Genomic DNA, 17,560 nt, shown 5'->3' on the forward strand with positions numbered 1-17,560 from the left:
ATAATCTGCTATAAATCTCATCACCACGATAAGCATTGAGGGGGCCAGAGAATATTACAGTGTCTGACATCATGCTTGCGAGCTCACACACCTCTTTAATGTTATCTTTTGTGATCTCCGATTGACGGAGTCGAACATCATTTGTGCCGACGTGAATGACAATCTTACTGAATTTACGATTAGCCTTAGCCAGCACATTTAAATTTGACTTGATGTCAGGCGCTCTGGCTCCCGGTAAACATTGGACTATGGTGGCTGGTGCCTCTATGTTAACGTTCCGAACAATAGAATCACCGATAACTAGGGCACTTTCAGCAGGTTTCTCAGTCGGTGCGTCACTGAGCGGGGCAAACCTGTTCGAGACTGTAATCGGAACGGTCGAGTGATGTTTTGTCCTGCGACTACGCCGTCTCACAGTCACGAAGTTTCCCAGCTGCGGAGGATTTTCAACCGGAACCGAGCTGTGTGCGCTAATGTTGCTCGCATCCAAAGTGTTTTCTATCGTCGTTAAACTCTTACTATCCTCAGATAAAGATTGGATGCGAGACTCTAATTCTAAGATCTTCTCTGTCAGCCTAACTATTTCCCTGCATTTATCGCATATAAAACCCTCGCAGCTGACAGAGAAGGCTAAGCTAAACATATGACATGAGGTGCAAGTAACAATAATAGGAATAGAAGCCATAACTCACCGGATTTGAAGTGCAATTCCAACTTACCAAGGTTGCTCGATGGATCCTAGTATACTCGCTTAAAAAGAGAAACAGTTAGCACACAAGACAAACCAGAGGCAAGATGATATTCCACAGTGTGATCAGAAAGCAAGCTAACACGCTATTGCTATGCTAACGGCGTTAAGTTAACTATCACTTTTGGTTTAGACTCTTCCAAGTAAATAACAGGAACAGGGTTATTGAGATATCAGGATAAGTTAGCAACGACAATAATAATTAACGATAATAAAATACACTAATATTAGAGCGAAGTGGTAAGCGCACTGATACAAACAAGCCGCCGGCAGCGATGCAGGAAACAGGAAGCAGGAACCGTGTACATGCCCAGCACAGAAACTGCCCAAAGACCCCCCCCCCCCCACATGGCAGCAATAACCTCAACCAGGCGCTTCCTGTAGCTGTGGATCAGACCTGCACATCGTTGAGGAGGAATTTTAGCCCATTCTTCCTGGCAGAACTGCTTTAGCTCTGTCATATTCTTTGGACGTCTCATGTGTATGGCCCTCTTCAAGTCAATCCATAGCATCTTTATTGGGTTGAGGTCTGGGCTCTGACTTGGCCAAACCAAAAGGTGGATTTTGTTTTTCTGAAGCCATTCTGTTGTGGACTTGCTCCGGTGTTTTGGGTCATTGTCCTGTTGCGTCACCCACCTTCTACACAATTTCAGCTGACGTACAGACATTCTCACATTATCCTGAAGAATTGTCTGATATACTTGGGAATTCATCTTCCTCTCAATGATTCCAAGCTGGCCAGGACCTGATGCAGCAAAGCAGGCCCAAATCATGATGTTTCCTCCACCATACTTTACAGTTGGGATGATGTTTTCATGATGATATGCCGTGCCCTTTCTACGCCAGATGTAGTGCTGTGTGTTTTTTCCAAATAGTTCAATCTTAGCTTCATCAGTCCACAAAACATTTTGCCAATACCGCTGTGGAGTGTCAATGTGCTCTTTTGCAAACTTCAGGCGTGGAGCAATGTTCTTTTCAGTAAGCAGTGGCTTCCTTCGTGGTGTCCTGCCGTGGATACCCTGTTTGTTCAGTGTTTTACGTATTGTAGACTCATGAACAGAGATGTTAGCAAGTTCCAATGATGCCTTCAAATCTTTGGCTGTCATTCGGGGTTGTTTCTTTACCTCATTGATGAGTCTTTGTTGTGCTCTTGGTGTCATTTTGACTGTGCGACCACTTCTTGGTAGAGTAGCAACAGTCCCAAAGTGTCTCCATTTGTAGATTGTTTGCCTAACTGTAGACTGGTGAATTTCTAAAGTCTTTGAAATAACTTTGTAACCCTTGCCAGCTTTATGTAAATCAACAATTCTTGATCGTAGATCCTCTGAAAGCTCTTTTTGGCGAGGCATGGCTCACATAAGCGTGTTCTTCTTGTGCAGAGCAAACTCCAAAAGTTTGAGGGGTTTTTATCAGCCAAAGTAGCTGTAGTCTACACCTCCAAACTTATTATCTTAACGAGACTCCAGGTGTGCTAAAACCTGACTCCAATTAGCTTTTTTGAGGTCATTAACTCAGGGTTCACATACTTTTTCCACAAGCACTACAAGTTTTTTTTGGTTGTTCTCATGAAAGATCAAAAAAAGTTGTGTTATTATTTTAGACACATTTTATTTGTCAATACGCTTGACATAGATGAAGATCAGATCACAATTTATGACAAATTTATTCAGAAAACCATGAAATTCCAAAATGTTCACATACTTTTTCTTGCCACTGTATGTTGTGACACCTCATGTAGTCACTGACAACTGAGCTGAGCTGCTATACAGACATAATTGCACACAAAATCTTAAATAAATATTGTACATTAGTCAGATTTTTAAATTTAGAGCTAATCTAGGGTTTGTTGATCCTAGTTTTATTCTAATTCAAATTATGTTGCACCACTTAATTTTAAACAGAAATTAACTAATCGTGGATTAAAACTTTAACCTGTATTTAAATTGTCATCTGTGATTAATTTTGTCCGCCATGATTGACTTGCCGGTGTAACTTAACTAAACAGCAACAGTGTTGCACTGTCATGTAAAAAGGAAATAAACAGCTCGTGCATGTAAAATAAACTTTATTTTTTCTATTTAAATATAATATAATTATAATAATAATATAATTATTTGATCAGTCTGATCATCCTTAAACACATTTCACAAGCCTTGAGGGATATGGCAGCGTACGGATATGACAGTTGAGCCGCATCATTATCCTGCAGCTCACGACTGGAGCTGACAATAATTGAGCGTTCCCACCAATAATTGAGCGTTCCCATTTACTGACGAACTTTGTTCATATTTATATATCCAAACAGTTGATAACAGTGACAGGTTGTTGGAAACGCTGTTTTGTACTCAATTTATTCACGAGTTACCTGTCGTACGGTGCTGCTTCTTCCTGCCGGGAAAGAGAGACCTCGCGCTCGCGGGACAGCACTGGTGACATTTTCCCACTGAATGAAAGCTAAGGTTTATCCAAGAAGTCGCTAGATTTGTCGCTATGCTCTTCTTCTAATCAAAAGCTGCTGGAGGGCTCGTAAAGACAGACTTCCTAATTTAGAAACAGTGTTTTGTGTGTGCACCTCCTATTGCGCGGGCCGGAGAAGCGCACGGCAGAATGAATATGGCATAAACGCTGTTATGTGAATTTTTTTCTAATTGCTTGGGGGCTAAAAGGGTGCATGGGCCCCTGGGCCTGTGCCCATAATGCCCATTGGATAATCCGACCCTGAACGCAGTTTAAGAGAGAAGATATGTCTGCAGTACAGGAATCACGAGCGGGTGAACCTCTGCCGTCGACGCCGCCGGGAACAGCCCCAGTAGGTGATTGCGTTTCCGGGGGTCGTGGTCTGGGGCTGTTCGTGGTAGAACCACCTGCTGAGGTGCGCCTGTTCAAGACGGGACCACAATTTAGACAGAGAGCCAACAATATTGGTGTCACTGGTCCCTCTAAAATGGATGTCGGTCTTTTCCCATTTAATCACAGACATTGTGCATGTATGTATTGGATAAGAAAGCAGGGCATCTTGAACTTGACGCTTCACAGCCGACCACCCAGTTTATCAAACCGGCGTGCCCTCTGAGGTATTTTATTTATTTCCATTTTTATTTACAATATACAATGACATGACACTTATGTGTCTGTTTCTGATCATTTTCCCACACATTTTAGTACAAATATGTTTTATCATTTAAACCTGAGAGATAAATCAAGAGTTTAAAATAATGGAGCAACAGAATTAAAGTTAATCTAGATTTACTGTAAAAATTAAAACATAGATCAAATGATATCTTAAATATAAACCTGATTATTTTTAAACAAGGTTTACAATTTGGTGCAACAGAATTATTAAATAAACCTTGACTTAAATTTGACTTAAAGTGCAAATGGATGTTATATTGTGAATGCTTGGCATGGAAGATTTAGCAGTGTGAGCTCGTCTGAATTTCTGAGTGATGTGCCATATCATAATAAAGGTATGTAGAGCCATTATGAATGTATGATCTGATTTGCACTCCTCGCGCAAATTATTTTATTATAATATAATATAATATAGCATATAATATATGCTAGAGAATATATTTTATAAAACTGTGTTCGGATATCAATGCCAAAACAGTGTGGGATGTTTATTACAGTCATTGAACAAAAATCCTTAGTAAATATAGTTAGTTCATATATATATTATTATTATATTATTTAATACCATAATAATGAATTCAGTACTTCGGTACTGGCATCTGATGACATTACTGGATTATAATGCTGCTAAAGATGTTTTATGTAAGCCTTTTTAGATTCAACCAAAGTTATGAAGATGTTGTGAAAAAAACATTAAATGGTGTCTTTTTGTGTTTTGATGTGTTTACTCATGCTAGTACTTGCATTAATTGTGTCATTTTTTTTACTTCTGCCTTTTTTGCTTTGTTTGGTTGATTGATTGTTGTTTTGTTTTGTTTTCAGAAGAGGAGTGCAACACTGTCAGTATTGTGAACATCACATTTAACCCCAAAGATGTTCTTGGACATGGTGCTGAGGGAACTATTGTGTACAGGCAGGTGACAAAGAGTGACTTGTTTAATTTCTGGCATTATTTAATTTTGTTGTCTCTAAAGGCTTCTCTTTATGTGTACAGGGGTCAGTTTGACAACCGTCCAGTGGCTGTAAAGAGAATTCTCCCAGAATGCTTCAGCTTTGCAGATCGAGAGGTTCAGCTGCTGCGGGAGTCAGACGAGCATCCCAATGTGATTCGATACTTCTGCACGGAGCGAGACAGACAGTTTCAGTATATCGCTATAGAGCTCTGCAGCGCCACACTTCAAGAGGTATGACAGACACCACACGACAGCGCATGCAGTCTACTTGAATGGCATTGATATGGTAACACAATCCCATCTTTAAACGCTTCAGCAGCACATGATCCATTATGATCTATTAGGATTCCTTGCACGATGTTTCCATCATGCAGCATACCTACAGATCTGGCCTTTAAAAATGCGTGTTTTTTCATGCAGGATCTTGTTTGATAGAATAAAAAACTGTTACACTTCCCAGAAGATCCACCAGGTGGCACATCGACTTGTTTTAGGCCTCAACTTAGTTATTTAGCTGGATCTAAAATAACATGGGAACCTGTAGTTAATTATAATATTTTCGTTTTTTAATTAGATTTTTTAATTAAACTAAATTAAATTGTTTTAATAATTGTGACCCCACCTGTGATGTCGCGGTTAAAGTCACAGAATTATGAGATTTAAGGCGTCAAAGTTTTTATAGCCATAAAAATGACAAAAATATGTGTGTATTGCTCTAAATGGCATATCATAATCCTACCTTTAAGATGTTGTATTCATAATTGTATTAAAGCAAAAATCAGGTCAGTTTGGTACAAGGCAAGAAACTTCTGACTTTTAGCTGGGTTCTTCTTTCTGTGCTGAAATCTTTTCATAAGCTAAAGTTAAGAAAATGGTAGGTTTTACGAAAACTATATCATATCAAAGTGGCATAATAATAATTTCACTGGAGCCATGCGAAACCATACTGTATTGGTTTCTTATTGCCGCGATGCGGAAAACACAGACGGAAGCGCGAAATGCAGACATAAAACGGAAAAGTGTAATGATCTAAAGCTACATACATTTATGTTAACAATTACTTAATTAAATTATGAATATCAATATTTTATTATTTAAATTTCAATGCATCAAAGATGGATTGACATTATTTGATTGCAGAAGGAGCTGTAAATGCAGTGAATGCATCTTGAGCGCACACAATAAAATGGAGATGGGAATGTCTCAGCTTCTAGATTCACAGAACTTTGAAGTTTCTTTGATTAATGTTTATCACAAAAAACGCCTTTTGCAGAGTTTGCGCAGATTCCTCAGACGGAGTTATTATTCACAAACATTGAGCCGACATTCATCCGAGCATAATGCTTGCATTTCCTCAACAAGAACATGTAAAATAATCGTAATATCATAATCACTCGAGTGTTAAGCCCCTATGTATGTTATATTAGCTAATATGGGCAGTCTGCTTTACAAGATCAAATTCGTTCTTATGTATGGCTGCATTACCATTTGTATTTAAAACACAGGATACAATGGCCATGTACACACTGTAATTTAGTATTTTTATTTGTTTTACATTTTACAACAGAAACAAAAAAGTAAACAAAACAAACTTAAAATGAAGGCTCTGATACGCATTTAAATGCGTCATTAATAGCTAGTTACAAAAAAGTTTTAAAAACCAATTCTGCCCACATATTCACATGAAAAAATATACAGATTTAACTTAGTCTTAACTTTGTGTCAATGGTCATGAGTGATTCACACCTGGGAAGATACAGGCCCAACTGGGTGTCTATTGATGAGAAGATACAGGCCCAACCTTACCTGTCAGTGTGGAATGTTGTGAAGCCGCTACAACAAAGAATGTGACGACACCTAAAGATTAAGTGTGGGTTGCACCAACAAAGATTAGTCTTAAATCTACATTAAATAAAGGTTTACTTAACTGTACCAAGATTCAGCGGGGCCAGACAGGAGAGAGAGGCCAGAACGCTTTGCTGCTTTTGTTTAAGAATCTAATTCCACACAACATTTACCAAGACTGGGTAGGCTCTATAAACTTTGATGGCTCAAAGGGGAAAAATGCCTTACCTAACAACCTGCGGCAAACAGTAACAGAAATGGTTGGTAGGAAATTTCATGACCTCACATCCCGTGACTGGAAGGCGAGAAGGGATCGCCGTAACGAACTTCTCCGTTCAAAAAGACTATATTATTCGAAGCCATTGTTGTGTAATATATCAGGACCGTAGCCAGCCTTGTGGAAGGGTTGGTTCTTTTTCTCAAAAAGTAATTTTTTGAAACCTTTTTGTCGTTTCCCTCACATGTATTGTTTAATTATGAGGTTCAAATACTTGCTCTAACTCCAATGTTTATGTGAATGCCCCACTCTGCATACGAATGGTCAAATGTGTAATCGGAGGACCACTATTTATTCACTATTTATACACTATGTATACACTATACCACATTATTCGGGCTGCTTCTAATATTATTCGGGCTGCTTCTAAAATTATTGGCTGTGATCTTCGCGCTATTGATGAGATTTATGTCTCATGTATGCAGAAAAAAGGTTTAACAATCTTGAAAGATCCCTTACATCCAGCCAGACACCTCTTTAAGCCTCTTCCTTCAGGCAGGCGCCTTAGAGCAATTAAAACTAAGTCTAAACGTTTTCTGAAGAGAACTTATTGTAGGATGTTCATGCTCTTAACTCCTCTGGTATTTTTGCATCTACATTTCACTGTTTATAATTGATAGGGCAAATATCTACAGTTGGATTTATGTATGTGTATGTATTTATGTATCCTAATGTTTGTTATTATTGTGTATGAGCGCACTAAGCAAATTCCAAACAACTAGGTGTCTGGCAATAAATAAATAAATAATAAATGAATTACGGAATTCAGCTGCTCATTACAAATACTCAGAAGAACTCCAGGGTCCAATTTGGTAAGTTTTACTTTCAGGTTTTAATTAATACATTAACTAACAAACATGTACCAAAATGTAGTTAACCTGGGCAGTTTTAACCATAGACTATATAAAAGGTTTTAACACATGAATCCCCATGACTCCAGTATTAGCTAAGTTTAGCCCTTTCATGGCCGTAGACAGGGTTTGAAAATTAGTGAGGTTTGTGGTGGGGTGTCAATAATTATACCTAACATTACCAATAAATGCTATAAATTATTCAACTTTAATAAATATAATGACTAATAAAGTTAACAAATTATAAACGTATACCTATAAACAGGGCTTGATACTGTGGCTAGTGGTTTTCCAAAATGACTAATAAGTCCTACTCTACCTGCTCTTAAACCAGCATCTGTCCGGCATGGGAGACGAGTGCTCTAACGAGGAGGCTAAGCGTTTGTCGTTGGAGTGGAAGTCAGGGAGTCAGGTTTACTTGCACAGCTCTCTGTCACAGGTCTCTGTTACACTAGCCACCCAGCATTTTCACTGTCAACTATTTTGTTTTTGGGAAAATATTTTATATGACTGAACTTGACAATGGCATGCTGTGAGATCATGCGTTGGGAAAACATGCAAAAAATAAAATGAAAATGTTCCCGTACGTTGTTGAAAAATAAATGCCTGTACGGTATGATATGTGAAAATGTAGAAAAGTGGATTCGAACTTGGTTGATAAAACTAACATTACTTGTTTTAGTTTTGATAAAACTAACAGTCAGACATCTTACTCACTGCGCCACTGAAGCCGCTGCTAAAATGCTGTCATTTTTGCAGTCACATTTTTTGTGCTTCCGACGCCCATGATCCTAATTATTGGCAGTTGTTATTTAAAAGGACACATTTTCATTACAAACATTCACAAAAAAACTGACTTAAATTATGGAGGGGTTTAAACAAATAAAGGCCAAGAAATAAATACCTTCTATAGATCTAGCTATACTGAAATTAAACTGCATGTTTACTGTATATTAATTGTAAAGTAAAATAATTAAACAGACAAATGGATGGAATAAGCTGATACTGCTTGTTGAGTTTTATATTCTTTTTTCTCTTCATGTTCATTAAATAAAAAAGAACAAATAAATAGCCTAAATATTGCTACATTTGGCTTATGCAGGTTTTCTTTATAATTACTGCAGCTTAAAGATAGAATACAAATTGAATAATATACTTTGCTCTAAGCATATGCATTTATTCTCATAATACTACAACTTCATTTTTGAAAAATAAACTTTGCCTGCCGAGCGGGTATCGAACCATTGCCGACTGATAGGAAGCCGCTGCGTTAACCACATACAGTGTACAGTACAGTAGGCCAATACTGTAATTCACCAGCTGGCCTCCATTAAAGTTCAATGAAGTTATAAACTTTCTAAAAACTTTTACAGTAAAACAATGGTCCAATATCTGACCCTTAGCTTTTAAATAACATCAATCAAAATTAATTTGTTTACAGTGTTGTTAAATAGGCACAGAGTTGAGTCTGGGGTTCTCATACAGTACTCCTTTAGCTGTCAAATATATTTGTAACATAAGGTAAAGTGATGATTGGCCCTTTCATCCTGACACATGCAGCTGCGTCTCCTGTTCTTTACAGCAGCAGAATCAGTGATTGTGACACGATTGCCACCTAACGGTCTTGTCGCGTCAATACGGCATGGTGGAAGATCATGTTCTCTTTCTCGCACATTTTTAATGGCCAGATCTGTAGATAAATAGGACTTCCAAATACTTAGTTTTTATTTCCGTAATATGAAAAGATGGAATTCAAATGGAATATTTTTATTTTACATTTTAATTACATGTTCATGTTGTTTATATTTTAACTCTGATAATTTAGCAATAATTCACATTTTCTCTTTTTTATAGAATAGTGCATGTTTGTTTGTTTAAAGTGAGTTTTTATGTCAACTAGTTACAGCGTAAAGCCAATTTAAAGGGCATAGTTCACCCCAAAATGAAAATCCTGTCATCATTTACTCACCCTGAAGTTGTTCCAACACTGTATTAATTTCATTGTTCTGATGAACAGAAAGGAAGATATTTGGAAGAATGTTAGCAATTTTTAACTTTGATCTAGATCATTGACTACCATAGTAGGAAAAATGAAAAGGGTAGTCAAACGTCCCTCAGAACTGTTTGCTTTTCTAAAATCTCCAAAACATCTAGTTTTGGGTTAAATTGAACAAAAATATGCAGTATTTTTTGCTATGGTAGTGAATGATCTCAATCTCAATTTATTTATAAAGCACAATTAAAAACAATCACACAATGAATGATGTCCCAGAATTGAAAATTGCTAACATTCTTTCAAATATCTTTCTCCGTGTTTAACAGAACAAAGAAATGTATACTGGTTTGTAACAACTGGATGGTGACAAATGTAATTTTTGGGTGTACTATCCCATTAAAGCGAAAATGAAGCATCCAGTCAAGTTAACATTCTTTATTAAAGGGGTTTCCACTCCAATCAAAAATTTATAGTAAGCCAGATTAATGTTACCATTTAAAAGATAAAAAGATGCCTTGTTGTAGATTTTGTAGCAAGGGCGCCGCCATCGTGCAGTACCGCTGACGGTGATGGCTTGGTTGCCTTGCCTGAGGTCATCAGATACAATGGGAGAGACACTTTTAAATACAGGACAGACAGACTGTGAAACATGAAAATTGTAAAGCCACGGGGCATCAGAGGAAATATTTACATTTAGAAAAACGAGAAATTAATAAAAAGTGTTACTGTCTTTTATAGAAGTTTACCAACCTAGACATATTTTAATAAATGCATTAAATTTCACATTTAAATGAATTACTATAATTGATGCATAACAGGTATACTTTAAAGACATTTAACCATTTTATCCGTAAATTTTGATTAAGACCCTGTCGTATATTTCGCCAGACAGGCAGGAATAGCGGTTTGATGCAGCATGAACTGAGCAATGATAACACTATACTATACACAATAAAATGTGCAAGAAACAGTTTGGTATATTGTTGATGTGTTTAATAATAGGTGGCACTATTTAGGGTTCAGGCGTTTGTGTAATGGAATAAAACCGACGCGCTATCACTTGAAGATGATGCAGGGGAGGAAAGACATGAATAAACACATAATGTAAGTAAGATGAATTGTGTGGCTGTGTATTATCCAGCGCGTCTCCCTATTAGCAGCTGATGATCACAAATACACGGCGATACCCCGTGGATGGCGGCTTTAACAAAAAACGTGGCACAAATATGTTATATGTGAAGCGGTTAAATATCTGAAACCGTTAATGTTGTTATTAAAGTGATCTTGCTTTTATAGATGTGCGTGAACGGTTTATGAGCGGAGCAATGATGTTGCCGGGTGTTCACTTGGTCAGTGTGCGTCTGTGTGCTTAAATGGAGCACACGTGAATGTGTGGTCCGTGTAAACATGCAGACGAGTGGCACACCTTTCTACTCTGCACACACGCTCTGCTGCTCATTGCCTATCCGAGGGCGCTTTCAGTGCCGCTGTCCATTTGCAATGGCGAAAACACTTCCTCAATAATTAATTTGCAGTGGGTCTGTAAATGACGACTCAGTGCTGTCCTCTGACGGTCTGGTAGAGCACACACTCATTTGTATTGCGCATGTGTTGAACTCAGACGTCCGCGCTTAATCCGTGATGACTATGCGCATGAAGCTGTGCGGACGCGTTTGTACACGAGATGGACACGGACGCGGAAAGTCAAGTATAACCGGGCCTTAAACACCGTGAATCTCATTTTACAGGAACAATGTTAGTGCTCTCCGTTTGTCTTCTGATGCCTGTGGCTTTACAGTTTCCATGTTTCACGGTCTTAGTCATTATCTTTCTCAATATGTCCTTCACTGTCTTGTATTTAACAGTGTCTCTCCCATTGTGACTGGTGAACTCAGGCAAGGCAACCAACCCCGTTAAGTCACCGTCAGCGTTACTGCAAGATGGCGACACCCTTGCTACAAAACCTATAATAAGGCGTCTTTATTTTTTTAAATGGTGTCATTAATCTGGTTTCTTATATTAATTTTGGTTGGGAGTGGAAACCCCTGTAACAAATAATGTTAACTTGACTGGATGTTGCAATTCCACTTTAATAATAATATCATTATATTGTCTTTCCTTTACAATCCTTTAATAGAGTTTATTACAATATAATTTAGTTTGTAACTTTCTTTCTTTTTAAGTTTGTTGAGCGAAAGGATTTTAACCGCTATGGTTTGGAGCCTGTGACACTGCTGGAGCAGACAATGTCTGGACTGGCCCATTTACATTCCCTTAATATAGGTAACCATTATAAATTATAATTTAATGAAGTGTTATTCTTGCTAAAAGATGAGTGTTTATGCACGCATATGTTTTGATATTTTGTTAATGGCTATGTTTACATGTACCCATTTTTGTCAATCCGAATGAATTCAATATGTTTGCAGATCATTTTAGTTCTGTTTGCATGTCCCCTACATGCTGCAATACGATTCAAAAGCTTGTTTACATGTACAGTCGTGGTCAAAAGTTTTGAGAATGACACAAATATTAATTTTCACAAAGTCTGCTGCCTCAGTTTTTATGATGGCGAATTGCATATACTCCAGAATGTTATGAAGAGTGATCAGATGAATTGAATTATATTGTGAAGTACCTCTTTGCCATGAAAATGAACTTAGTCCAAAAAAAAACATGTACATTCCATTCCTTACCTGAAATTCTTTGTTCCACTTTTCAGATGCAACTAAGCAAACTCTGTAACATTCAATGTGCCATAAATGAGGTAAAAAACACCAATTCAAACACCAGTTCAAGGACTTTAATTCACAGCTTGACATTAAAACGAGGTTAAGAATTAGTTTAACAAGACCCTAATTATTGAGGTATTTACTGTATAAAGATTTGTTATTTACGATTCATTTATTTGGTTTACTTTTATTAAGTAAATACAGTATATAGATGGAAATGTTATAAATAGGCCCTAGTAATAACAACGTCAATGATTCATTTTAAATCATTTATCTATTTACTTTTACCCGTCTAATAATGTCTTTGTCAGACCTTTAGCTATTTTGTGAAACAGATAGTTATTACAATGTAAATGGAATGGTCTTTCATATTAGGCTAATTGAAAACATAAATAGGATGTCAGCAGGGACGTCATCTCCCGCATAAGATAGTAATGAAAACTGTGCAGTTTACCATCACTGACAAACCCACAGATCATTCACAATTACAACTTTGTGAAGAAGAGACTGATGTTGTCTTTCAGAAGCTCAACTTTAAAATACATGCGAGCATAGGCGTAATTGGCGGGTGGGACACTTTTTGAAAGAAATTAAGAAATGCTTGCGGAAGGTGTGTATTGTTCATGGGCCATTAACATCTACAATTCCTCGAAAACGCAGGATGCGCCGCTTTCTCACCATCTCCCTTTGCTCACACTCATTATATATAAGTTATATTCACTGAAGACAGAGAGCCGCGACTCCAGATACGCATACAGTATGAAATGCGTGCATCATCCGCGCTTGCTTGCGCATCCAGTGTCAAAGCACAAACACGCGTCCACCAACGAACAAGTGACATAAAAATGTCATATGAATAAGCTGTTTTTAAGTGTAATGCACCGCAACAGTCAAGTGACCTCCAAATGACAGTTACGCCACTGCATGCGCGAGTCATTTTGCATGTGATCACTGACCACCGACATTAGAAACACTGAAGAGTGATCACGCGCAGTCGCGCATCACAATGAAATGTGATTAATAATAACGGTCGCATTAAAAACTCACGCTGGGAATCCTTATTTACACAGCCATGAAAAGAGTCATGCAGAACTTAAAAACATACAACTGCTGAATGAAGAGAAAGAGAGATGCGCTTGCAAAACTGAACATTAATCAGGCACAATATATTTGTCTATTAATTTTCCCATTTGCCTACTTTCGGGGATCGACAGGTTACGTCTCAAAGATCGACCAGTCGATCGCGATCGACGGGTTGGCGACCACTGCTGTAGAGTAACAGACTGGAAGCTTTAAAAGGAGGGTGGTGCTGGAAATCATTCTTCTTCCTCTGTTAACCATGGTTACCTGCAAGGAAACATGTGCAGTCATCATTGCTTTGCAAAAAAAGGGATTCACAGGCAAGGCTATTGCTGCTAGTAAGATTGCACCTACATCAACCATTTATTGGATCATCAGAAACTTCAAGGAGAGAGGTTCAATTGTTGTGAAGAAGGCTTCAGGGCGCCCAAAAAAGTCCAGCAAGCGCCATGATCGTCTTCTACAGTTGATTCAGCAGATCGGGGCACCACCAGTGCAGAGCTTGCTCAGGAATGGCTGCAGGCTGTTGTGAGTGCATCTGCGCGCACTTTGAGGCAAAGACTTTTTGAGGATGGCCTGGTGTCAAGAAGGGCAGCAAAGAAGCCACTTCTCTCTAGGAAAAACATCAAGGACAGACTGATATTCTGCAAAAGGTACAGGGATTGGACAGCTGAGGACTGGGGTAAAGTCATTTTCTCTGATGAATCCCCTTTCCGATTGTTTGGGGCGTCCGGAGAAGAAAAGGTGAGCGCTACAATTAGTCCTGTGCCATGCCAACAGTAAAGCATCCTGAGACCATTCAAGTGTGGGGTTGCTTCTCAGCCAAGGGAGTGGGCTCACTCACAATTTTGCCTAAGAACACAGCCATAAACAAAGAATGGTATAAAAACATCCTCAGAGAGCAACTTCTCCCAACCATCCAAAAAGAAAAAGAAGGGTCAACACTGCAAATATTGAGTCTTTGCGTAAACTTAATGTAATTGTCAATAAAAGCCTTTGACACTTATGAAATGCTTGTAATTATACTTCAGTATACAATAGTAACATCTGACAAAAACATATAAAAATCACTGAAGCAGTAGACTTGGTGAAAATTAATATTTGTGTCATTCTCAAAACTTTTGGCCTCGACTGTACATGAAATATATTCTGAACAAAACTTCTGCGCAGTCGCACAGCCAGGGTTGCCAAATTCGCGTAACATATCCAGTCCAATGGCTATTCAACACGATCCAAAAACTAGCCCAAATGACCCCGCATATCCCAAATATCAACATTTAATGAACAAGATAATTCCTCTTTTAACCTGCAGGAAAGAAACAACCACGAGAACCATTAAAAAAACATCCCGATCGTCCATGTATTTTAAACGTAAGCGGGACCTAGCAACACTGCGCACTTCACTTCAAACTTCGTCTTTGGATGGATGTGTGATGTCAATATAGTTCGTATTTTAACATTTGGAATGAAAACGAAGTTGTCGAATAAAACCATGTTCTCTCTTTGCTTTATGTAATGTTATAAAAGAACACACACGAGCCCGGCAGAACATACAGCGCGTGTCCCCAATCCCTTAAATATGCGCGTGCCTCTGAATGGATAAAACGGGCTCTTGTGGTGAGTTTCATGTTTTTTTAACATTTGACATAAACATAAAATGTATAAGACATATGCAACACTGCACTGCACATGTCCACAAGGTATTTTTAAATACAATTTAAGAAAATACTCTGATTCAAGCGGTTACATGCATAATTTTTTCCTCCTGATCGGAGTGCTTTCAGTCTACACCACCCCTTTCAATCCGATCACATTTTCAATCGTATTGACCTCAGTCGGATTGATGAAGGTGTTTACATGAAGGCTTTTCAGCCCGATTGAGTCATCAATCTGATTACAAGTGGATTATTTGGTTGCATGTAAACGTGTCTATTGACACTTGGTCTCTCATGCATTGATAGTTCACAGAGATCTAAAGCCACACAACATTCTGGTATCAATGCCAAACTCACATGGCCGAGTAAAGGCCATGATCTCGGACTTCGGCCTGTGTAAGAAGCTAGCAGTGGGTAGACACAGTTTCAGTCGGAGGTCAGGGGTCCCTGGCACTGAGGGCTGGATTGCCCCTGAAGTGCTCAGTGAAGATGCAAAGCAAAACCCCGTAAGAGATTAAATACATACTGGCTTTCAGTTTTTATTGTTTTGTCATGACATATATATACTCCATGCTCACAGTTATACTTCTCTTCAATATTGCAGACATGCATGGTAGACATCTTCTCTGCAGGCTGTGTATTTTACTATGTGGTATCTGAGGGACATCACCCCTTTGGAAAGTCCTTGCAGCGGCAAGCAAATATTCTATTAGGAGCATACTCTCTGGACCACTTACAGCACAACACACATGGTAGCACCACCACACAACCATTCTGACTCAAAAGCACAACTGTTCGATATGGGACAAGACATTTAATTGTAGGGATTGCATATTGTCTTGTGCAGACGGCATTGTGGCCCGAAACCTGATCGAAAAAATGTTGAGTATGGACCAAGAGAAAAGGCCATCAGCGGAGAGAGTGCTGAAACATCCCTTCTTCTGGAGTCTGGAAAAACAGCTGCAGTTCTTCCAGGTAGGGCTGTTCGATCTGAATTTTTTGGAGTCGATTCCAATTCTTGGTTTGGGAATCGAAAGAATCGATTCCTAGCTGCTGTTTTTCGATTCCTGCTCAATTCCGTGGTTTACTACAGATTTTAATGTATTATTAGAAAATTGTATTGCATTAAAAATGTCTACATTTTTTACATAATTAATTACAAAAACTTTAAACAAATATGTCGATCTTGTCCTGCAATTCCAATGTATCATTAATAATAATTTATCATTAATCTAATTTACCTAATTTTGCTGTTTTCAAAATAAAGCACAGGTCAAATTACTATTAACTATGTTTAAAGTTATTCAGCAGTGTACACAAAAATACTTGAAGAATATAGATAGACAGATCGATAATCCGTAAATTGTATTAAAAATATGTAAGAATACTGTGTAAATGACAGACAGATCTCTAGAGATCAGGTACTAAGTAGCTCTATTTCTCTTTACTAACTAATAGATTCATACACGTTTTTTGCTATTGCTCTTTCTAATCTTCTCATTTAATGTTAAATGCAAGTAGTGCAGACAGGTGTTGAAAAAGTTCTGTCCAGCTTTAACAGCTTTAAACAGATGTCCAAGTAAATATGTTGCTTTATATACATTTAATTCTCTTCACGCACATACTGAGCTCATTGGTAGAGAATAAGAGATGACGGACCGTTTACTGTCTGTCTGAAAAGACAAACGTACTTGTATGATTTGTTAAATACATGTAATTATACCTGTATTGTGTGTGCAAACAAAATATTTTGCATGCATAAAAGCAAAAGCTTTGTCATTCCACAGCTCTAGACTTCATCCATCAGTTTTTTTCTGTTGTCTGTATGGTTTTAGACAAGAAACTAATGTGATTTAGTTGACCGATGACATCGCCTAAGGGGCGGGGCTTGTGCTTATGAAGGCTCTTAAAGAGGAGTCGATTCTTTTTTTAACCTTTGGAATCGACTCTCCGTTCTCAACGCCTCGGAATCGATGAATCGATTCTTTTTGGAATCGATTCCCAGCCCTACTTCCAGGTTGGTTAGTTAGGTTGGTTGTTGGACAGGCATGTCATCAATTTTGATTAATCAATCATTTATAATTTTATTGATTAGGCTTATTGTTTTTAAGCAGATTCAACACATATGTGTTAAATAATGGTGATAAGATTGTGCTAACAGGAAAAACTTCATTGTATTGCTTTATTGCCTTGCTTTGTCTTGGTGAAAGGAGCTTCTAACGCAGAAGTACAGACATAGTAGAAGAAAGTACAGACATGATAGGAATTATGCAGTCAAAAGAAAAGTAAAA

The 17,560-nt window shown here is 38.0% G+C and overlaps 1 protein-coding gene across 3 annotated transcripts in view; it reads left to right on the forward strand.

Moving 5' to 3' along the window:
* LOC130561538 (serine/threonine-protein kinase/endoribonuclease IRE1-like) overlaps positions 1-17,560 on the forward strand; it is a 135,522-nt gene that overhangs the window by 89,246 nt on the left and 28,716 nt on the right. For 2 of the 3 annotated variants that reach the window (XM_057345948.1, XM_057345950.1), the window contains 6 exons: positions 4,703-4,793; positions 4,875-5,064; positions 11,986-12,085; positions 15,576-15,775; positions 15,874-16,021; positions 16,117-16,244. In XM_057345948.1, coding sequence (XP_057201931.1) covers positions 4,703-4,793; positions 4,875-5,064; positions 11,986-12,085; positions 15,576-15,775; positions 15,874-16,021; positions 16,117-16,244 — 857 coding nt within the window. The remainder of the gene's footprint in view (positions 1-4,702; positions 4,794-4,874; positions 5,065-11,985; positions 12,086-15,575; positions 15,776-15,873; positions 16,022-16,116; positions 16,245-17,560) is intronic. The other variant, XM_057345949.1, reaches the window with a different exon arrangement.

Source organism: Triplophysa rosa, linkage group LG11 (assembly GCF_024868665.1).
Source record: "Triplophysa rosa linkage group LG11, Trosa_1v2, whole genome shotgun sequence".
In the NCBI taxonomy this organism is placed as follows: Eukaryota; Metazoa; Chordata; class Actinopteri; order Cypriniformes; family Nemacheilidae; genus Triplophysa; species Triplophysa rosa.